The sequence below is a fragment of the Lygodium microphyllum genome, chromosome 30 (genome assembly GCF_053477565.2).
Source record: "Lygodium microphyllum isolate KBCC chromosome 30, Lygodium_microphyllum_v1.1.10, whole genome shotgun sequence".
Taxonomy (NCBI): Eukaryota; Viridiplantae; Streptophyta; class Polypodiopsida; order Schizaeales; family Lygodiaceae; genus Lygodium; species Lygodium microphyllum.
This window is the reverse complement of record NC_141164.1, coordinates 14519174-14543037: the sequence shown is the minus strand read 5'-3', so window position 1 is coordinate 14543037 and position 23864 is coordinate 14519174. Positions and strand designations below refer to the sequence as shown.

The window sequence follows — 23864 nt, the reverse complement described above, 5'->3', positions numbered from 1 at the left end:
CTCTACTGGAGAGACCTTCTGAGCACTTGTGCGAAGGATGTATTTTGGGAAAAATACATCGTTTTTCATTTCCCCGTTATGTTTCTTTTAGAGCAACAGCCACGTTGCAATTAGTGCATTCAGATGTATGTGGACCTATACAGACAAAGTCATTGGGAGGATGTTACTATTTTGTGACTTTTATTGATGACTTTACTCGATTTTGTTGGGTCTACTCTTTGGTCAAAAAGTCAAAAGTGTATGATGCATTCTTGGCTTTTATTGCACTTGTTGAAAACCAATCTGGTTGTAAAATTAAGACTCTCTGTTCGGACCGAGGGGGGGAATACATGTCCTCTATGCTGAATTCTTTTTTGAAGCAAAAGGGCGGTATCCATCAGTACACTATTGCTTATACTCCACAACAAAATGGGATTGTAGAGAGGGAAAATGGGTCACTTATGGAAATGGCCAAATGTATACTGAAGGCAAAGAGCTTCCCTCACAGTTTTTGGATGGAAGCCGTCATGTGTGCTTGCCATGTTTTGAACAAATGCCCCACCAAAGCATTGAAGAAAATTACACCTTTTGAGGCTTGGAACAGTCGGAAACCTTCTGTTGGACACTTTCGCACCTTTGGGTGCCTTGCATATGCACATATTCCAAAGGTACTCAGAAAAAAGTTGGATAACAAGGTTGTTAAATGTATTTTTGTGGGATATAGCAGTGAGAGAAAAAGCTACAGACTCTATGATCTTGTTTCTAAAAAGGTGTTTGTCAGTAGGGATGTACTATTTGATGAAAAATCAGAATTGTCCCTAGCTGGTTTAGACACATATGAGGCTGCCCGGATGTATTTGAAGGGCTGCTACCCATTACATTTGGTGATTCAGCTGGAGTTTCAGCAAGTGAACTCAAAGTTAAGCCAGCTGCTCCTTTGGAAAATGCAGAAAATCCATTGGCTGATCTGAATATTCAGCAAAGTGCTGAAATTGAAATTCAACAAGAACTTATGCACAGTCAGGAGGCAAGACAAATGCCTAGATGGTATTTACAGACTATGAAAGATAGTCATCTGGATGCACCCATGGCTGGTCGTACTATAAGGAAAGCTCCTATACATGATACTGCACATACCATGGAGTTCGTTATGGGGCAAGAGCATTAATGGCAGCTTGGATCAAGTTTGGAGAAAGGAAGACTCACTTTGGCAGCTCGTGGGTCATTTTTGAGAAAGCACCCTTGATGATGAGGAGCCTGAATGTTTTGAGGATGCACAACAGACTGTGCATTGGATAGCAGTAATGAAAGTTGAATTGGATTCTATCACTAAGAATCAAACATGGGATTTGGTGTCTTTGCCATTTGGGAAGAAAGCCATTGGAACAAAATGGATCTACAAGCTGAAACAGAATGCAGATGGATCCATTGACAAATACAAGGCAAGGCTTGTAGCTAAAGGCTATGCACAGAAAAAAGGCATTGACTATGAGGAGACATTTGCTCCTACTTCCCATATGACGACCATCAGGTCTATGGTTGCTTTGGCTGTCCATGATGGATGGATTGTGCATCAATTGGATATTAAAACAAAATTTTTACATAGGGAACTTCATGAGGAAGTATATGTACAGCAACCCATTGGTTTTGCAGTTGAGGGCTTGAAACACTTGGTTTGCAAGCTGAAAAAAGCTTTGTATAGTTTGAAACAAGCTCCTAGAGCTTGGTATGCAAAGATAGATGCTTTCTTGCTAAGCCAAGGGTTTATAAATAGCTCATCTAAGTCTACCCTTTAAGTATGTAAAGAGGGGGATCCATACTGATCATTGTCTTTATGTTGATGATCTCTTGCTTACAGGGACACATGCTGATCAAATTTCAGCATTTAAACAAAATTTACAGCAAAACTTTTGACATGTCAGACTTGGGGTCTTTGCATTATTACTTGGGCATTCAGTTCATACATGATGCTACAGGTATTGGGTTATCACAGTCAAGATACATTGGTAAACTTCTTGAGAAGTTTGGCTTACAGGATTGCAAACCAGTTTGTACACCAATGGAACCTAGACTAAAGTTATCATTACATGATGATAGTGATTTGTTTGATATACACACATATGCTCCAGCAGTTGGATGCCTTATTTACTTATGCAACACTAGGCCGGACATACAGTTTGTAGTTTCAGCCCTGAGCAGATATATGCATCAGCCATGCATGTCACATTGGCAAGCTGTTAAGCGTGTCTTCCGTTACTTGCAGGGTACTAGATCTCTTGGATTGCTTTATACCAAGGGGGGACCACTGCAATTACATGCTTACAGTGATTCAGATTGGACTGGTGATTATGATTCACGTCACTCCACTAGTGGCAATTATTTCTTTCTTGGCTCGTCATGCATATCTTGGCTTAGCAAGAAACAATCCATTGTTGCCACATCGTCATGTGAAGCTGAATACAAGGCAGCTTTCACTACCACAGTTGAATGTGTATGGATTAGACACTTACTAGCTGATCTGAATGTATCTGTTACAGAGCCTACTCCTTTGTTCACTGATAGTCAAAGTGCCATTGCAATGGCACGAAACCCTATATTTCATGCACGCATGAAATACATTGAGATACATTATCACTTTGTCAGAGAGAGGCTAAATGCAAGTGATATCAGCCTTGTCTATTGTCCTACCACCAGTAATGTGGCAGACATCTTCACTAAGGCTCTTCCTCGTGACAAATTTGAAGCATTTCGCGATGCTTTAAATTTAATATCCTTTGGTGGCGGATGATCCTTGTACTCTTGATCACTCTTCACTCCAAGGGGATTTGTTGGGTATTTCACTCACGCCTCACTTATGCCTACGCTCACATAGGAGTATCAATGATCAGTAGGACACTGGGACACTTTTTACTCTCGGTAGGAGAGGTTTTTTTCCCCAGACTTATGGTATTATTTCGTATGTGCTTATGGCACACACTTACAGGCACTTATCGTGTTCGGGTGTGAACACCCCCTACAACCCTAAGGTTTAAGGATTGTACCTTGTACTTCGAGTTTACACTCTTTCAATCTATTGCATTGGGTGTCGTGCTTCACTCTCAAAGCAATAGTTCGTGTCTGCAACAAAGGACGCGAACTCAGTAGCAGTGGAAAGAGCATCAGAAACAGACATTCCTAGCTCCTTCTCCTTGGCGATGCGCTTTCTGCACTCAGTGATGTAGTAGCCTGGCTTCTTGCAATAATGGCATTTGCCCTTTTTGGCTTGCGTACCATCTTGTTTTTTACTTCCCTATGAAGTGCTAGAAGTACTAGAGGTTTGCGGAGCATTCTTTAATTGGCTACCTTTGCCCTTCTGTCTAGCCATAAAAGCTGGCTCAAAGGCTATGACATCCACACCACTATTTCTTCTTGTTTGCTCCTCTTCTAGAAGCAAACTAACTAATTGAAGAAAAGTGATCGGCTGTGCGGCAATCCTCATGGTGAGGTTTAAAGCCGTATGAAAAGCCAAGTATGAAGGAGGTAATGAGTTCAATGTAGTAGATATCATCTATCCATCTGAATAGTACTCATCAACATTCATAAGTTGCTCACGCAAGTCCTAAATTTTGTTCAAGTAATCCTAAATAGAATCATCCTCGGCCATCTTCAATCTCTAGCTCTTTCTTTAAGAAAGAGATGCAAGTCTCATTCTTACCTACAAACATCTGCTCCAAAGTTAGCCAAGCTTCTCGTGAAGAAGCTGTTGAACGAATGTGGGGAATGATGGACCGTTGAAGCCAATGCAATCAGTGACAAAGCCTATGCATCCTGTATATCCCATGCTTTTTGAGCTGCTAATCTTTGGGAAAGTGGCTAAAGTGGAGCAAGCTGAGGTGTCCGTTGTCCACGTCCTCCTAGAGGAGGAGTAGCTAGAGCCACAACTCCGGGCCTAACTTCTTCTCCACACATAATCCTAAAGATTTTTTGCCACAAGCACATTCTTCATCATTAAGGACCAAGGTGAGTAGTTGTTTCCATCTAATCTATCCTCCTTGGATACATAGGTAAAGACATCTCCTCCCTGATTTGCCATGATAATCAATTACCAAAAGAAGCAAAAGAGCAATGTCCAAGCTGGACCAAACTCGAATCTTTTCCAAAAATTACAGCAAATAACTTGCTGCATTAGTACACTCAGGTGCACTCTATCAAACCTGTCTGCAATGCACGCAATCCAAGGTGCATTTAGTGTTCAACAACACTATATGAGCAAAATCCCCAAAATTTCTTGCCTCAAAATTATCCAAAACAGTCTATCACTGAATGAGACTGCAATACATGTGTCAATGTCCTCAAAAAACACAAAAGCCCCAAAATTTCTGATAAATTTGCCCAAAAATTTGCATCAACTGTGTCCCAGACACGTACTCAAAATTCTGTTCTTGAAGCCCTCTTGTCTAGAGATAAATTTTGGAATTTAAAAAAGGGTAAAAATATAAAAAAAATTACCTCTAAAAGTAGTCGTCCAAACAAGCTTGTGGCCCAAGCGTAGATTCAAGCGCAAGCGCAGGGTCAGAATGGTGGCGGGCTGCATGTCAGAGACTTGTGTCAAGCGTTGGCGGGGCATAGGGACGATGACCAGGAGGCAGGCTTTCAGCAGTCTGGCGGGCGGCACTGCCAAGACAGGGCCACAGGGGTGGCATACAGCAGACTAGCAATGGGTGACTATTTGAGGCGCAGGCAGCATGAAGGAAACTGACGGCGCTGGTAGCATGGGCAGAGCTGGTGCAGGTGGACCTGGCGTAGCTATGGAGGACCTACTAGTCAGTGGCACCAGGGGGCATTGTTGACGAGCTGCTAGAAGAGATGAGCAGTACTAACTGTCTTCCACCAGACACAGCTGGACTGAGCAAGAACTCCCAGATGCTGAGCGGAGCTTGAGCTGAACAGAGCCTCTACTCTAATACCAAATGTGAGATTGAGAGAGGATTGAAGCTCAGCACAGAATGCAGTAGACAATGTGAGAGTGAAGAACGACACCCAATGCAATAGACTGAAAGAGTGTAGATTGAAAGTACAAGGTACAACCCTTAAACCTTAGGGTTGTAGGGGGTGTTCACACCCGAACACGATAAGTGCCCGTAAGTGTGTGACATAAGCACATACGAAATAAGACAAAGTCTGGGGGAAAAAAACTCTAGTACCGAGAGTAAAAAGCCCCCCAATGTCCTACTAATCACCAACACTCCTATGTAAGTGTAGGCGTAAGTGAGGCATAAGTGAAATACCCAACAGATGCTTCTAACCATGGATGGGGTGTGGCCCTTTGTGAAAACATTTTCAAATCCCCTACAATCTCTACACATGTCAAAGACCTCTAGATTTGCTGCCATGCCGCAGGAGTCTTTTCCGCCACTCAAAAGAATTATCCCTATTATCAAAGGGGAATCTTGGGCATAATCAAAGCTATCAAAGCTTTCTGGGATTTTGTGGGATTTGAAGCCTCTACAGTACACACTAACCTTTAGCATGTGTGTGGCTACCTCACCAAAAAAGCCCTAACAGAGGATAGAGAATAAAAGATTGTTAAGATGGTCTTTATTCTTTGATGAGCTAGACATCACATTTGAGCATATCCCTGGAGAAGACAATGTCCTTGTTGCTGACTTACTCTCACAAACACATCAACCACCTTGAAAAGAAAAGTATTTTACTATACATTACTGTAGCCACTTAGACACTACAGCCACTCATGAATGTACCTTTATTCGGTGCGAATGCACCTTACATTGTACTCAAAAGTTATTTCCCACTTAGCAATGGAATGTTGATTCAGGCCGCATTAGTGGACCCCTTTGTAATTTCTATATATACTTCTCATAAGCCTCATTCAAGGGAGACGTTCATTAAGCAATACATCTCTTAGCATTCTCTACTCTTTCTGTCCACTCTTGCTTTCGCTCCCTGCGCGTCTCTTAGCCTATAATGGAGTATACTACTAAAGGTGATCCTACAAAGTCGAGCAAATCTGGCTATAGCTTCGAGGAACCCGAAAGTATTGGTGAATGCAACGGAAAGAATAAAGACAAAGCTGCCCAGGAATGAAAGCATCACATACTGTCTGCAACCCAATCTAGTCATCCAATTAAATTTCTCTCACTGTAAGTATTTCTTACATCAATCTAGCAGCCTAGAAATGGCTAGCACTTTGGCTTGTAATGAATTAGTCTCCTTTCCAAGATCAGGAGGATGCCAAGTTGTAAGATCGAGAATCTCTTGCTGGAGTCAATCAAATGACTAAGAATAAATGACTGTGAAATTTTAAGAGACCGCATGGAATTCAGTACATATCACCAAGAGACTCAGATAACCGTGCGACCATGTGAGATGCTGGTCTTTGCAATATCAGTTCGAGGATGACTCTACAAACATAGAGCCTACAAAAGCGCCATTCTCAAAGCTATCATATGGAGATTGACATCCAAAAAAGTAGCTCCCCCAACTGTTTTGGAGTAATGACATGCTGCCAAGGTATCCATACTTGACCCAAACGATTCCCTTTCTTTTCCACAACATAAAGTGGATGGGCTACACCAATTCCAAGAGAGACTTCTTGGGAAATACAGGCAAAAAATACAAAGGCCATGCTAATCAGGATGGCTTGAGTCACTTTCAGACGCACATGAAGAGGCCAGCCTGAGATTTCCAATACACAAACCTATCATGAATCCGGGATGACATCCAATGAAGCAAAGCATGAGGAGCTACATCCACTCCAATAGGATATCCCAAGTGCCAAGTAATTTCAACTTTAGAAACAACAACTCCCTATTAACACAAAACTTGCAAATTAGTCTCCATGCAAAAAATAATCGTAGATTTTTTGAGCATTAATATGAAGCCCCAAAGTAAACCAAACAAACTTCAAATGGCAATCGCCTAATTCACATTGCTCCAACCAGCCTTAAGACATAAAGAATTTGTTTGCCAAAGATTGACCCAAAAATTGAGCACCATTAGGAAGAGTCAAACCAATGATCTCCCCATCATCGGCCAACCTATCCAACAAAGAGAGCATCGGGTGAGTAACCAATGCAAATAGTAAAGGGCTCAAAGGGTATCCTTGACGAAGAGAACAAGATAAGGCAATCTCATTTGTGGCCCCTCCATTAACCGCAATATGTGCCACAGCATCCTGGCTGATGGTATCACTAAGAGAAGTCATGTGAAGACTAAAACCCATAGTAGGCATCACTTGTCATAGAAAAGACGAGTTAACATGATCAAAAGTATTTTTAATATCTAACTTGATCATAACAACCTACTGGCCAGAGGCTTTGGCATAATTGATCCCCATTTGAACACTCAAAATATTACGCATGATATTCTGTCCCTTAATGAAACCATATTGACAAATGAATCGACTGCGGAACACTTTCTGCAATCTGTTAGCAACGATTTTGGAAAATATTTTGTACAAGGAATCCATAATAGAAACAGGACTCCATTATTTCAAGGTACACGGGGAAGGCACCTTAGGTAGCAAACGAATAACCTCAATCTTGCAATTAGAGGGCATCGAACTAGATCTCCACACATGCTAACAAAGGTGAGTCGGAGGGTCCATAAGCTGTTCAACATAATTGAAAACAGCTCATTAGGGAGACTGTCCCAACCAGGGCTTTTCCTACATGGTAAATGGGACAGTGCATCCTCCACTTCAGCCTCAATAATAACTGCCTCCATCAAATCTACCCATTCTAGCTTAATTTGATTTTGGACCTAGTCACAAATGTATTGATGGGTAGAGTGCACAGCATCAGAAAGAACTTCATGTGGACCCAACAAAGATTTATAGTAGTCGAGGCACATCTGAATAATAGACACAGTCCTCTACAGGAGAAATATACTTTCTTCTTGGAGGAGCATGATTCTTGTTGTATAGGCTCAAGAATAAGTTAATCAGAGAGTCATGTGTTGCAGGCGGAGTTGATTCCCTTGCAGCAGGTGATTGACTATCTTGTTCAAAATCACACCTGGGTTACAGATCCTAGACTTTAGCCTCCTAGGATCCCCTGTTACAGAGTTGAGAAGTCTATTCTACTTGCAGGCAACTGTATATTGATGGATTACTTCTCCAGCATGATTTTCAATGAGATCAGCTATCACTTCCTTACTGCCCGCTTCTATGGGAGTCCCCACCTGTGTTATGTAGTTGCTTACTTATTGCAGGTTGTCAACAAGAGAGACTGTTTTCAGAGTTTCACACAGAGATCTTAGACCGTTACACTTCTTCGACTTTTAAGTTCTTAGAGTTCTTTTCCGGCTTGGAGCTTTCTCTTATGGCTGCTTCTGAGTACCAAAGGCTTTGTGGCTGACTCTTATGGCCTAGACAAATCCAATCAGGCTATTCATCCCTATCACAATGGAGATTATTTCCTATGCTAAATTGTGCTATCATTTGTTGGTACCTTATCATTCCTCTGGCGGCACACAGGGCTGGTCAATGCAATTTTCTTCGCACCTGTTCTGCCTTAGCAGCGTCCTCAGGAGCATTCTTGTTGGATAGAAGCTACTGACTACTTGGATATATCAACTAAGCCTTTTTTTTTTTGCCAAAGACTTGTAAGCCTGATCAGCCACTATGCAAAAGCATCAAATCAGTGTTTGACTGGTCACCAGTATCTTAGCAGTACTATGCAAAAGCATCAAAACAATTTTCTTCCCGCATGTTCTGCCTTCTTAGCAGTAGAATATCATTCTCGTCGGATAGAAGCTACTGACTACTTGGATATATTAACTCAGCTATTTTGTTTGCCAAAGACTTGTAAGCCTGATCAACCAAAATGAAAAAGCATCAAAGCAGTGTTTGATTGGTCACCACTACCTAGAATCAAGAAAAAATAGAAAAACAAATTCTCCAAATAGACACAGGAAAACAATGTGCTAGCACTGCAGTTTAGGATGAAATGGCAAATTATTAGCTTGGTTGATGCACATTCAGTACAAGTGTTCAAGTAACATTTGAATTGAATGTACGCAATCACAAAATTTGAAAAGAAACCACCAAGACCATTGGTGTCTACCATTATCTGATGTTGCAATAGACCTGCTTGACACAATTCTTACCCTATCAGCAAAAAGATTCTCCTTCTTTCTGTTCTTGAACAGAGCGAGCTTTAACTCCTCCTAAAGCATATACATCAAATAAGGTTAAATATGTGAGTGATTCCAGAAGTAATATCTGTCACATGACCTTGCTACAGCTCAGAAAGCAAAAACTTCTTTACCTTATGTATCAAACCATCATCTACGAGAGAGCTGCTTATTTTCTTGAAAAGCTCATATAATGCCTCGACTTCACTTATGCTAACTGCACTCAAGTCACATACAGGGACATATTGAAAGTTATAGAAGTGAAATAAATAAAAAAATCGTTTTGATGCTCCAACATTAAAAGATAATACATATGTATAAAACACAGATCTGTTTCAAAGTTTTACCCAAACTTCATTCTGTTCTGAATATACAATACAGTGATGGGAAACATAGACAACTGAATTCTCTGGGTCCAGCATTTCAACTCACATGATGTCTCTGCTGCAAGATCCACAGGGTTTTCGTACCCTGGTGGCTGCTTAACAACCTTAGATGTGCAGCAGCCCATGTAAAGAACACTGGCGCAATAGAAGTGTACAAGCAACCATAACAAAAGAGATTGAGTTTCACTCCTTTATGATTATCATTCTTGTTAACCAGCACTGTGTCACCTGCATCCAGAAAAGAAACTGTGTTTAACAAGTCCATGCACCATTACTTGGGAACTAAGAACATTATTCCCAAGGATCAGCTTTCATCTGATGCAGAAAACAAGTAATTAGAAACTACCACTCAAAAAGCTGGTCCTAACCTGTTCCAGCTTTTTTTTTTTTAATATAAATTTAAATTGTCTATGCTAAGGCAGCTTCTTTCACCAAGTTCACTCTCAACCATTTTCACAGCTTACTAGTGTTAGCATTGTGCATATAATGTGCATATATGTGTGTGTCACTGTAGGGGGGTGGGGCTGCAAGATCTGGAGGTCCATACTTGGAGCTTGCACATTGCATATTGTTGATATGCTTTGTATCTCTGCTTTATGATATGGATTTCAATGCCCATCTATAAGGTTTAGTGTCTATTGCCATTGCTCTTTGTTCGTGTGTTATTTGTAATCTTGCCTCGTGTACTATTCCAATGCAATCATCCTTACGAGCCTCCTCCATTGGCGCCACAAATATTCTACTGTCCTAGCAACCTCTCCTGCTGCTCCATATTGTTTTCCTGCAAGAAAGCACAAGTTCTTGCTGCCTGCTGCCAACTATAGGTGACGCACACGGCACACATTACTGCTAGATAAGCACCACTTGCTGCTCCAAACAGGCTGGCTACTATTGCTGCCAAAAAACATCATCATTACAGCTCTAGACTGTTATGTTTTCAGTCTACACTCAAAAAGTAGCCTCTATGCCCCCAAAACATAATCCACACTGTGTGTACTGCTTCCTATAGTCAAAATGCTGATTTTCTTTGCACTTCAGGTGCGAATGCTAGTTATCTATCTGCTCACATCTGGTCTCTATTTCAAGTGACGACATGCTCTGCACCACAGTCTGCGGCATGTTCGACTCCACATTCAACTCCATACAGCCCTGTGGAGATACACTAGGGTTAGCAAAAGAAAACACAAAATGTACAACCACAACTAAAACACAGAGAAGCCAAACACTAATGTAGAAACACAAAACATAAGAAAGAACATAACTGAATGAATGAAAATGAATGAATAATGAATGAAAGTGTACACAGTCCTCAATGATAGAGCTGTCGAACAGCTACTAGCTCTCATGAGAGAAGACTGAGGGAGGAGTCACATTCTAACATCCACTAGAGATGGATCAGGAGTACGATGACCACCAGTCCGAGCTGAAATCTGATGTAGAAGTGGACAGGCAGCAAAAGGCAGCCTGTGGGAATGTGTCAGAGAGGTAGCTAACCTCCAAAAGTAGCAAAACAACAATCATACCTGAGTTGTGTTAGCAACGTTGTCAGCTCATGTGTGATTCTATGCATGCTAGTTGGGCTGGGCACACTAGTCATTATTTAGGCATTATTTTAGTGATTTTTATGTGGCATTTAATGCCAATCGGTTGGAGGCCTATTTTATGTCTATTTATTCTATGGCTCCTCCTCCCATTCAGTCATCATTATTCTTCAGATGGTCTTCCTGTTGGAGAGAGGAGCCAGTGCGAGTGCCCACACAACCAGTGACTCACTATTGTATGTATCATTCTTGAGTTTGGTGTATGGATTCCATTTCCTGAGCACATATTTGAGTTCTCTTCCTTTGCAATTTTCTTCTCTTTTCTTTCTCTTCTATCTTGTGTTTACCAGTTTATTTCAGCACTTGTCTATGCTTTCATTGCTGCACTACTTTTCACATGGTATCAAATTGCAAGATCTAGGTTTCTGCAGCGATTTTTCTGTTGATTACAAGTATTTCTTCCCCCTGCTGATTAGGCCTTCATTTTTGAAACCAGCGACTTGCGTTTTCAGCTTGCCCCTAGATTCCAACCTGCAATCGTTAATTTGCTGCATTAAATGCTCTACTAGCCCTCGTTTTTCATGCCCCTAATCATGGCTGGGTGATTGTTGGTACCGGCCGTTTTTGCTGTTTTTGGTAGTTTCTGACTGTTTTTCCTTCATTTTGCAGCTGTTGGCCTTTGTTTCTAATCAGCTTTCTGGTTACATTGCATGTGAACACTCTCATTTTGTGAAGTCTTTGCTGTTGGTTTGGCTATATTCCCTCTCCGTACACCCTCTATTCTCTATCTTCTCATCTTCTTCTCTCTAGATAGCTCCTCCATCCACTTCTACAGATGATAAGTTACATGGACCTAACTATCTTACATGGAGTGTTGTGATGAAAGCCTGGTTTGTGTAAAAGAGGATTTGGTACATTGTATGTCAAGCTCTTCCTCAAACTCAATGTACTTTTTCTCTTCCCAAAGATTTTGATGAGGACAACCATGAGGAAGCTGTGCCTACATGGGATTCGGACGATGCATGACTGCAAGGAGTTAGCAACCTCATGGAAGAAGGAGAAGAAGAATAAGCGGGATGCGGACTCCTTTAACAAGTCATCCTCTTCCTTAAAGTCTAACGCACAGCAAGGATCCACTTCTTTAAACCAAGGAAAGGGCTTGACTGCCCTTTCCTTTGCTGCTTTCTAGTCCAGGTGATGCAATCATCCCTCATGACTCTCCAATGCCAAAGAAGAAGTGTGAGAGGGTGATAAGATGGAGTAGCCAAGCCTCATCTATACAGGTATACAAGTGCACAGGTTCCAGAGAGGGACGTTGGTTGTTGACAAACACTGAGATCTATTATGACTCTTCTCTATTTTCAAGAGCTAGTACGATTGACATCGATATCAGGTTCTCTTCGAGGCACCTTGATGGTGGCTTGATTACCCACTGCTCGGGTATCCATGGTTCTACTCTAGTGATTCTATGTTGTATAGATTGTGATGAGTCATTATCATTGTATCATTGCATTGTATCAAATCACCCATGATCTAAGAGAGAGTATTAGCAAGATTGTCAGCTTATGTGTGAGTCTATGCATGCTAGTTGGGCTGGGCACACTAGTCATTATTTAGGCATTATTTTAGTGATATTTGTGTGGCATTTGTGGTATTTAATGCCAATTTACTAGACCACCTGCCATTTTAGGCCTATTTTATACCTATTTATTATGTGGCTCCTCCTCCTTCCATTTAGTCATCATCATTCTTCATGTGATCTTCCTAATGGAGAGAAGAGCCAATGCCGGTGCCCACACAACCACTCACTCACGGTTGTACGCATCATTCTTGTATTTGGTATATAGGTTCTATTTCTTGAGTACATATTTAAGTTCTATTCCTTTGTAATGTTCTTTTGTTTTCTTTCTCTTTTGTCTTGTGTTCAGCAGTTTATTTCAGCACTTATCTATGCTTCCATTGCTACACCACTTCTAACAAGTTGAACCAAAAATGCAATTGTCAAGTAGTGACTCTGATTAGGGTAGCAACTGGGAAGGGAAGAACAGGAACTATAAGAGTCAAGAAGATTGTCTAGATGATATAGAATGCAACCACCAGCCAGGAGACTGCTATAAAGAGCAAAACGCACAGGCAGACAAATCTTGATGATGATGTTAGCAAGCTGGGATCGAAACACAACCTATAGGAGCCACCAATTCAAAGGCAGTAGCTAGAGTTGAATATGGCATGGGTTAGTGAAGACGACAATTAGGGAAAAACATAGCCTGCCAAGATGAAGGCAACAACTAAGGATAGCCACTGCAAGAGTTGGAGATAATGGTTAAAGTTGACTGGAGTAAAACATGGACTAAAGGCCCCTAATAGATGGGCAGCACCAACTAAGGAACACCGCAATAACAATTGGAGAAGTGGATTATAAGTAGACAGGACATGGAACTAGGATAGACTAGGATTGACTGGGATGCAAGTGACCTTGTACACTATTCATAGATGAGGAACCAACCAAAAAGTGGGGAGTTTACTTATGGGACACTGAAACACATAAAACACATTTTGAGTTTTGGGTTTGTTGACTGGGATGCAAGTGACCTAGTACACTCTATTCATAGATGAGAAACCAACCAAAAAGTGGGGAGTTTACTTATGGGACACTGAAACTGATAAAACGCATTTTGAGTTTTGGGTTTGTTTAATGAGCTAATAAAGGTTTAATATGCAATGCACCATATTTAGCTTAACACCCACTCTTAAGCTCAAAACCAAAACCAAAAAGGGACTGCAAGTATAGCTCAACCTGCATGTACCTCAAGATGTCCCAACCCAAAGTAGTCGGGGCATCAATCAACGTGTGCATGGTGGCTGCCCGAGAACCTACCAAGATTACAGAGGCAATGATTGACACAGGGACATGAAATTTTGAAATGCTCTATAGAATCTTGCCATAAAATTTGATTAAGATACTAATCAAATGTGCAAGGTTGTTTAGCACGTGTGATGCACATGGTAGTCATTTCATGGTAACAGGCCAAGGATCCCAAGGATGCAGTGGGTGTCAAAGGAAATAATAAGTTATGCCTAACAAGTACTAGATGATACTCGGTGTCAAATTTTGGCCTAGATCAAATTATTGGCCATCAGTGGTGACATAAGAGACTAGGTATTAATAAATTAATTAATGTCAATCTAAGGGTCAGTAACTGCTCAAGGATACTTTGAAGAAAAATTGGCCTAGCCAATTTAATTATTGGCTGATGAAATTCTTTTTTTTTAGCATCAGAGTAATCACTAAATTAATATTCTAAAAATTAATTTAATAAGCTGAAAATGCTGAAAAATGGGATTAGAAAGTTGCTACTTGGCACAACTTGCCAATGCAAGTGGGAAAAACGTTTTTAGGGATTAGTGGAAGTCTATTCTAGCCATTGTGACAGAGAAGGAGACTGTTAAAGAGCAAGGAGAACCTATTGATGTGATTTGCAGACACCAAGGATCAATCCTACAACATGTGACAGTAATTTGGAGCCCTTAAGGAGCAGGTGACAACAACCCAAGGTCCTTCTGGTGCAGATCACAACATATAGGAGGGATAGCAGTCATTCTATGGTCCTAAGCTATAGATGACAGCTTCTATGGCTGTTTGAGCAGAGCAGCAATAGCTTTTTAACATTTCTCACGATGAAACTCTGAAATTTCTCTCTCTACAGTACTCTCTCTCATCTCCCAACCATCCCTCGAGTTATCTCAACATTTTCCAACAATTTGAGCTATCAGAGGAAGAGATTTCAATCAATTTCTACTATAAACCCTAATTTACAGCAAATTTGTTTGGAGGCTTGCTACTCAAATTTGACAACAAGAGACACTTGGATTAGTAGACGAGATTAGAGAATCTCGGTTGTACTCGTTCCATTTGCAATATACAATAAAGAAATACCACAAAGGGCGCCAACAGTTATGGGGCTAACCGGGTATCTAATCTCCAAGATTAAAGTGGTAAAGTGTGCATTTTCAATTTATATGAATTTTATGCTTGTTGCAATTAGTGCTTAACATGCATCCATTGTTTGGGGCATATATGAATTTTATGCTTGTTGCCATTAGTGCTAGTCAAATGGATGCATATTAAGCCTGCAACCTAGTGAAAGTTTCGATACAAGTAAAGTTACAGGTTTCCATATGCTTCTTGGTGAAGCTTCAACGTTGTTTCATCAATAGATGCAAAATGGATGGAAGTCTAAAGAGGATGACTTGGCAGACCATCCTCAGCTGTTGCAACTTTACCTAGATGCCTTTCAATTAGAGCTGACTTCAGTTTGGGCTCACTCAAGTTCAACAAAGCAAAGGTCTGGAGAATTGCGTGATGCTCAAGGGAAAGATAGCACTTTCACTTTACCAATTGTGGACAGCTCTCATATATAGTGGATCTCAAATATATTCAACATGTATCCAAGGTACTATTGTGCTAATAGCATGTCTGCCATGAGGTCACTACTCAATGTACTTGTCACTGTGAGATGTATGCAAATGAGAATGAGTTTCACCTGGGCACCAAAACTATAATTTTGCATCACTTTATGATCAATTTGGCATGAGTTTTTGCCTTAGTTTTGAGACAAAAATTCTTATGAGTTTCACCTCAATCTTTGATCGGTTTGAGAACCGTTTATGGTTACTTTTGGGATTAGTTTTGCATTACTTTTTGCATCAATTGCTAATCAATTTTTACAATCAGTTTGAGGTCACATTTGCAACAGTTTGTGTAAGTTCTCAAATCAGTAAGTGATCAGTTCATGATTAGTTTATACTCAGTTTTCAATGGTTTACAGTTAGTTTCAAGGATAACAACATGTTAGTAAATGCTATTAACAATTTCAGCCATGGTTTATGTTGAGAATATGCTTTGCTATGGTTGTGGAGTCAAAACAATTGAGAAACATAAGTTATGGATGTATCCAATGGGTTTCTACCAACAATTCTCGACTAATTTTTAGTTTTATGTTATGTATATGCTGACTGGAAATTTTCAGCAAGTTTAGGCCATATAGCATGGTTGGACAACAATGGCCAATGTTATGACTGTGATACCTTATGAAAATTTCACTGAAGTATGTTTTTCCTTTGGCACAATATAGTGCAATTGAGAACAATTTGAGGGATTTCAAGGGGAGGTCTGTCATAGAGACATGAAATTTTGAAATGCTCTAATCTTGTCGATAACATTTGATTAAGATATTAATCAAATGTACAAGGTTATTTGGCACATGTGATGCACATGGCAATTATTTCATGGTAACAAGCCAAGGACCCCAAGGATGTAGCGGGTGTCAAAGGCAAAAGTTGTAATAAGTTATTCCTAACAGCTACTAGATGGTACTCAGTGTTGGATTTTGGCCCAGACCAATTTATTGGCCACTAATGTGAATGATGACATTAGAGAGTAGAGATTAATTAATTAATTAATGTCAATCTAAGGGTCAATAATTGCTCAAGGATACTTGAAAGACAAATTTTCCTAGTCAATTTAATCATTGGCTGGTGAAAGTAAATTTTTTGAACACTAGAGTAATTATTAAATTAATTTTTAAAATTAATATTTTGAAAATTAATCTAATAAGCTGAAAATGCTAGAAAATGGGATTAGAAGGTTGCTACTTGGCAAAACTTGCCCATGCAAGTGGAAAAATATCTTTAGGGCCTGGTTGAAGTCTATTCTAGCCATTGTGAGAGAGGAGGAGGCTGTTAGAGAATAAGGAGAAGCTCCTGACATGATTTGCACACACCACAATCAGTCCTACAGCATGTGATAGCAGTTTGGAGCCCTCCAAAAGTAGGTTACAATAGCCCAACATCCTATTAGTACAAATAACAACATATAGCACAGGTAGCAGTCATTCTAGTAGTCCTAAGCTGTAGGTGACAACTTCCATAGCTATTTGAGCAGAGAAACAATAGTTTTTCAGCATTCCTCGTGTTGAAACTCTAAAATTTCTCTCTACAGCACTCTCTCTCATCCGCCAACTATCTCTTGAGTTATCTCAACATTTTCTAGTAGTTTGAGCCATCAAAGAAAGAGATTTCAATCAATCTCTACTGAAAACCCTAATTTACGACAAAAAGTAGGGTTTTGACAACCACCTTAGGGTGCATGCTCAGAATTGAGGGCCCAGGACTTAAATTCCAACAGCTGAAATCTAGGAATTTTAGGGAGATTCAAGAGGCCAGCCAATCAATATTAGATTTGAAGCTGAATTTGTCAAGGAGCAGGGTGAAGGCCAATCCCCAAGCAAACCAAGGGGCAAATTGGTTTGGAGGCTTACTAATCAATTCTAACAACAAGAGACACTTGGATTAGCGAAGGAGATTAGAGGATCTTCAATTGTACTCCTTCCATTTACAATATGCAATAAAGAAATACCACAAGGGGCGCCCATTTCGGGGCCAACCAAGTATCCAATGTCTAAGATTAAAGTGGTAACGTGTGCATTTTTAGTTTACGTGAATCCTATGTTTGCTATAATTAGTACTTAATCAAGTTATTTGCCACCCTATCCGAGGAAGAAGGCCAGTTTCAATGATTATCTTACCTCAAGAATCCAAAGGGCTATCAAGAAAATGACTAACAAAAAAATGCTCTAATACCATATCGAGAAATGGCAAAGAGACCAAAGAGAGAATAGGGTTTGAGGGGAGAATCATAGTCTATTTGCCAAACACCGAGAGAGAAGAGAAACTTAGAAACACAAAAAGAACACGGTAATGATACACTGAATCATGCTATGAGAAGAAAAACCGATAGAGCAAAGCCAAAGCTCAAAAGATAATTGCATTGTTCTATCTGAATCAAGCAACAACATCTGTGGGAAATCTGCACAGTAAAGGGAGCGAAACCCAAACCTCCGAACAATGGGCTATTGACGTAATCACTGAAAGGTAAAGAACAACTATCGAGGGAACAAACCGCAGTGCTTTGATGTCGTTGAGACAAAGATGAAGTTTAGCAGTTGTCGAGGGAGCGACCCATAAACCTTTAATATTGGGAAGTAACTTGGGCAGCAAAATGCAAATCCTAGAGTGTCAAAGCTATCAAACGCAAGAAAAGCAGCCTAGATGCTGATGCCAAGAACCAAGTGATGACGCCAGATGCAAAGGAAGTCCCTAGGCTGCAAAACACAAATATCTTGGATATGCTAGCATACTAGAGCAAGGGGTAAAAAGGCAGTCGTCACATGCAGAATGTTGTAGCCAATTGTAGGAAGTTGACACCTAGCAAAGAGAAGGCCTCCAAGTGCTAAACACAAATGCCAGCAAGTTGCCACACTGATGGGAGCTGACAGTAGCTGGTGGAGACTGATGCCAGGTGGAAGAAGGTAAGGAACTGCCATATCCTCCACAAGGGGTGTGGGCAGCAGTAGCGTGGAAAGAGTGTTGGGGTGACAGAAGAAGAGGGATAAGGAAGAACTGAAGGAGTAGTGGTGGTGACCGACCAAAGTAGATGGGGTAAGAATGAATGAAGTGATAGCCTATTTATAGGCATAAGCTTCTAGGGTGTCACACCATTGTGTGGGCCCCCACTGAAAAAGTGGGCAAAATGTAGACACTAGTGCTTTTTGTCACTATTAGTATGAAACCCTAAATGAAGTGTGTAAACTAAAAAAGTGGCTTCTCAAAACCCCCTCTCAAGCCCAAAAAGGGATGAAGAGAGAGAAGCGAAGAGAGATACGAAGATGTAGAGGGTCTCGGTGATCTAAGATTGCCACCTGAAAGGTAACATGTAGTAAGGAACAGTAGATGCGATGAACTATAGAACCTAACTCCACCTCGGGAGAGAAGCCACTAGCTCCGTAACTCCATACTAGAAGGAATTTGAAGGCCTGTCACAAAGTTGTGGGTGAGCCTCCAAGGCCCCATTCTAGGTGGTACTTCAAGATCTTAGGTATCAGTAGGTGAAATGAATGCTCGAAGGGAGCCATCCCCAAAGAGTAAAGGGTGGGTGAAGAACTTCATGATGAGAAGGTAACCCCTCTAAGGGTGGTAGGGAAGGGGCCCCTTTGGAAGCCAAAGAAGACATAGGAGCCGCCTGAAAGAGCAAGAAGAGTACATCCCCCTCTAAATCCCCCTCTGAGAGAGAAAAAATCTAAAAACTCATGGATCATATATTCCGAATTGGCTAATGACAAAGGAAGGGCCGTTGGTCGTGCCGAAGAAGGTATCTAGGGTATCAGACTCCCAGAAGTGACCTCTCGAGCCTAAGTAGTCGCTCGAGGGTGGGGAAAAGTAAGGCTTGGGCTAAGACCCAAGTGTAGGCAATAGTCACTATCTCTTAGTGGAGCAGACTGCAGAGCCGAAGTAATGGAAAGTGTCGAATAGCCACTGTCTCGAGATAGAGCAAACTGCAAAACCATAGGTTGTTGAGGTGGCATTCCTGAAACCCTAGAAGAAGTAGAAGCAACCTCTGTGGCACATTGTAGTGGTTGCAAGGAGGCCATAGTAATAGTCGATCCTATTGTGGCTTGAAAGGGCTTTGTGCGCATTGGATGCATCTTATTGCTTTTCCTTGAGCATAAAAATTGGAAAGACAGTGTAGAATAAACTCTGTGGCCGAGACAGAAGAGATGGCGTAAGTGTCTAAGTGTAGACATATATACTTCAACGGGGTAGGGAGCAAAGGTACACGTCGACAAGCATCAGTGGGGGATCTCATGATGCCGGAAGAGAAGCACCTAGTGGTCTGTCCATCTACCTATGGAGAAGTCATAGCACCGAAGTGCCAACCTAGAAAAGGGAGGGTATGTAGGAGAGGAAGAGAAGGGTATTTTGATCTCCTAGTGAAGTAGAAATGGAAGGGAAAAATCAATAGATGATGCCGAATCCGCAACCTGTCTTTGCCTTCTTTGATGTAGAGGATCTTCATGGCTCAATAAGCACCTCTGACTCTAATACCATGTCAAGAAAATGACTAACAGAAGAAGGCTCTGATACCATGTCAAAAAATGATAATGAGACCAAAGAGATGGTAGGATTTGCGGACAGAAACATAGTGTGTGTATGGCAAACACTGAGAGAGAAGAGAAACTAAAAAATACAAAAACACAATGATGATACATTGAATCGTGCTATAAGAAAAAAATTTAATACAGCAATGCCGAAGCTCAAAAGATAATTGTATTGTCCTATCTGAATCAGGCGACACATGTAGGGAATCTACACAGTGAAGGGAGTGAAACCCGTGCTTCGAGCAATGGGCTATTAAAGTAATCACTGGAAGGTGAAGGACACCTGTCAAGGAAGTAAACCACAACTCTCTAATGCCGACGGAGATGAAGATGATGATTACCATCTATCAAGGGAGCAAACCGCAAACCTTTGATGCTAGGGAGTGACTTGGGCAGCAAAACGCAAATCCTAGAGTATCGAAGTTGTCAAATGCAGGGAGAGCAGCCCAGCTGTTGGCGCCAGATGCAGAGGAAGTCCCTAGGCTGCAAAACACAAATACCTTGGATGTGTCAGCCGACTAGAGCAAGAGGTAAAAAGGCAGTCATCAGATATAGAATGTTGTCACTAGGTGTAGGAAGCTCACGCCTAGCAATGAGAAGGCCTCCAAGTGCTAAATGCAAATGCAAGCAAGTCACCAAGCTGATGGGAGATGATGCTAGCTAGTGGAGATACTCTGGATGCAACAAACGCAAAGAAGAAGACGGCACCAACTGGTGGAGACTAATGCCAGGTGGAAGAAAACCAAGAATTGCCATGTCCTCCACAAGGGATGTGGGCAGCAGTGGCGTGGAAAGAGTGTCGGGGTGACAAATGAAGAGGAATGAAGAAGAACTAAAGGAGTAGTGATGGTGACCGAAGAAGATGGGGATAAGAATGAAAGAAGTCACTACCTACTTATAGACATAAGCTGTCTAAGGTAGCGCGCCACTGTGTGGACACCCACTAAAAAAGTGACCAAAATGTGGACACCAACACTTTTTGGGATTGTTAGTGCAAAACCCTTTAAGTGTGCAAACTAAAGAAGTGGTTTCTCAACAAGGGTCACCCTAGAGATGCAAAAGCATTGAACAAAGGGTGCTCATCAGCCTCTCAATGGCCTACCAAGCCATGCAAAGTCAATGTTTAACCACGTTGACCTTTGGGGAAAAAGAGGGATGGTTGGCTCACAAATCACAAAACAAAAAGCATGTACAAAGTCACTTGCAAGGGTATTGATGATGAAGGAATTGTGAAGAAGTATATGAAGTTATAGTGGTGACAAAACCCTAGGTGGAGATTGCTCAAGATCCAATGTGAGCAAGGTGCTAATGTGTACTCTACCCAATAAGATGCATAGAGTAATGCTTACATGATAAGAATGCGCACACAGCAAGGTGCGACTTAGACAAGGCCCCTCTATGGGAAAATTGTTCACTTGCCCAAGCGCCCTTTTACAAAGATGATAATGATTGTGCAATAAAAAGGGTAAGTACAAAGAAAAGGGAGACCGATACCAAAGATAATGCCAAATTTTGAAAATCCCAAATGAAATAGTAGAAACTTCCTCTCAACCATGGATGTCAATGTTATTTGTGGTGCCAAGAACCAAGATGGGCTCAAATGCTCACCAAGTGGCATAGGCAAGCCTAAATCTCAAACTCAAGAGATGGCTCCAATGCTAGTCAAGAATCACCAAGATAGCAACCCACCATGTAAAGGGACCCGATGGATGGAGGAGAAAGAATTGACACTCCCCAACTAGAAAAGCAATGGAAGAGAGCCATCTAGGTAATCACGATTTGCCCATAGTTCACTAGGGAGAGGGCTTCAATGTTGATCAAGTATCGTAGGAACAACCATAAGAGTAGTAGTCCGTCTAACATGAAACAAACAAGTAGTGTATTAAATGATGTCAAATGATAAAAACATCTCAGCCAAAAGGAAAGAAAGATGGATGCCAAGATAAGAAACAAGTGTGACAGTGTGCAATGGAAGAAGAAACATGAACACGGAGAGGAAAGAGAATATAGGAAGAAGAAAGGAAGAAATCTGTACTAAATGAATAATGAATGCTAAATAAAAGGAGAGGACTGATCCTACACGTAGCCCAAAGCATTAGTGAGGGCACCAAATCAGGCTGATGATGATGGTAGTACCAAGCACGAAGGAGACTCAAATGTTAGGCCAAAGAAGAAATAGATCCTGGGGTGGCAAGAGGAATGCCAATGTTGATGAACTCAGTGGATGTAGACTGCCAATGAAGAAGCTTCTCACGATCTTGAAAAGTCCCCCTTTGAAACCCTAGGGACTAGGCAATTCACAAGCGCATCACCCAGATCATCCCCTTGGAGGGTACAAGGGAACCACTGAAGGAGAGAGTGGGGAATGGAAAGGAACCTATGGAATAGATGGTGCAGAAGCAGGAATAGGTGTAGCAATAGACAACTGTTGCAAAGAACTCTATATAAGAGAAGGAGAATAGAGCTAGTAGAGCCCGCTAAACCCATTCCTGATTACAACTTAGTTACAGCAGCATTATTTATTACAATACTAAGAAATGCAAATTAACTCACAATCTTGGACAATGGACATCCTGTTCTTTGGTATTTTTTTAACTTAATTGAAGAAGAAGTTGATGTATAATGGGATTTCCCCAATCCCTTTCAGTATTTCAACTCCCCTTGCTGTCCAAAATGACCAAGAAGTCTTCAATCTGATTTGCCCCTTGATTCATGCAGTCAATTAGCCTTCACCCGCTTTGATGGAGATGGAAAAATTCCCCAAATTCATTGCTTTGCTAGTCCCTCCACTTGAGTTTGACTAGAAACGGCCCTGTTGAATCCAAGTCTTGGGGCTTCCAATTTCTGACACGCTTCCCGAGGCTGTTGCTAAACCCTAGTTTCTATTGTGGATTAGGATTTACAACAGACTAATCTGAAATTTCTCAACCTCTAGTGATCTCAATGCTGTAATCCTTGGAGCAAGGCTGTAGAAAAGCTAGGAGATGAGAGAGAATGTCGAGGGGAGAGAAAATTCAAACTTTCTTTCAAAGAACTGAAGAAAATTAGTCATTTACTACTGCTACCCTGTCTCAACAGTCTGTAGATGTTGTTGCCTGTTGTTGATTGGTCTTCTTCTGCCCTTGATTGCCTCAAAAGATCCTCCAATGGCTACAGATGAGACCAGCAATGTCTCCTATCTCTCTCTTGCAGGTCGAACTAAAAAGCCCTCTCTCCAACCTCTAAAGATGTTTTTCAGACTTGCATGGGCATTTTTAACAAGTGGCAGCCGTTCCAAATGGTTTTTCCAGTATTTTCTATAATCAAATATTAATTTTTAGACTTTAAATACTGAAAATTAATCTAATATTTATTTTTATGCCTAGAAAGATAATCTAACAAGCCAATAATTAAATTGGCTAGGCAACTTCCATTCCCTAGTGTCTCTATGTTATCTTTGACCATCGCATTGGCATTAGGTATCATTAAACGGCACTTCTCTAGTGTCACCAATAACTGACACTTATGGCCCAATGAATGACCTAGGCCAACAACTTGCACCAGATACTACCAAGTACATGTGCAACATAACTCATAGTAACTTTTACCTTTAATACCTCATGATTTCCTCGAGTCTTGGGCTCGTAAATTTGTCTAAACCCAATCACACCTCACATGTGCAACATTTACTTAACCATGTGATTAAAAAATTAATCCATATGTTAAGTGAGGCTTCAAAAATACATATTCTCATAACAGCCCTCCCCCTTAAAATCCTTGCAATTGTCCTTGATTGCACTGCCAGACACATCAAAAGCAAAAATAGTGGACTGAAATTTCCACAAGGC

At 41.0% G+C, this 23864-nt stretch overlaps 1 protein-coding gene across 1 annotated transcript in view; it reads right to left on the bottom strand.

Moving 5' to 3' along the window:
* LOC148009567 (calcineurin B-like protein 1) overlaps positions 1-23864 on the bottom strand; it is a 94840-nt gene that overhangs the window by 19699 nt on the left and 51277 nt on the right. The window contains exons 2-4 of the mRNA XM_087672355.1: positions 9547-9728; positions 9249-9331; positions 9088-9147 (exon numbers count right to left, since the gene is read on the bottom strand). Coding sequence (XP_087528481.1) covers positions 9088-9147; positions 9249-9331; positions 9547-9625 — 222 coding nt within the window. The 5' untranslated portion in view covers positions 9626-9728. The remainder of the gene's footprint in view (positions 1-9087; positions 9148-9248; positions 9332-9546; positions 9729-23864) is intronic.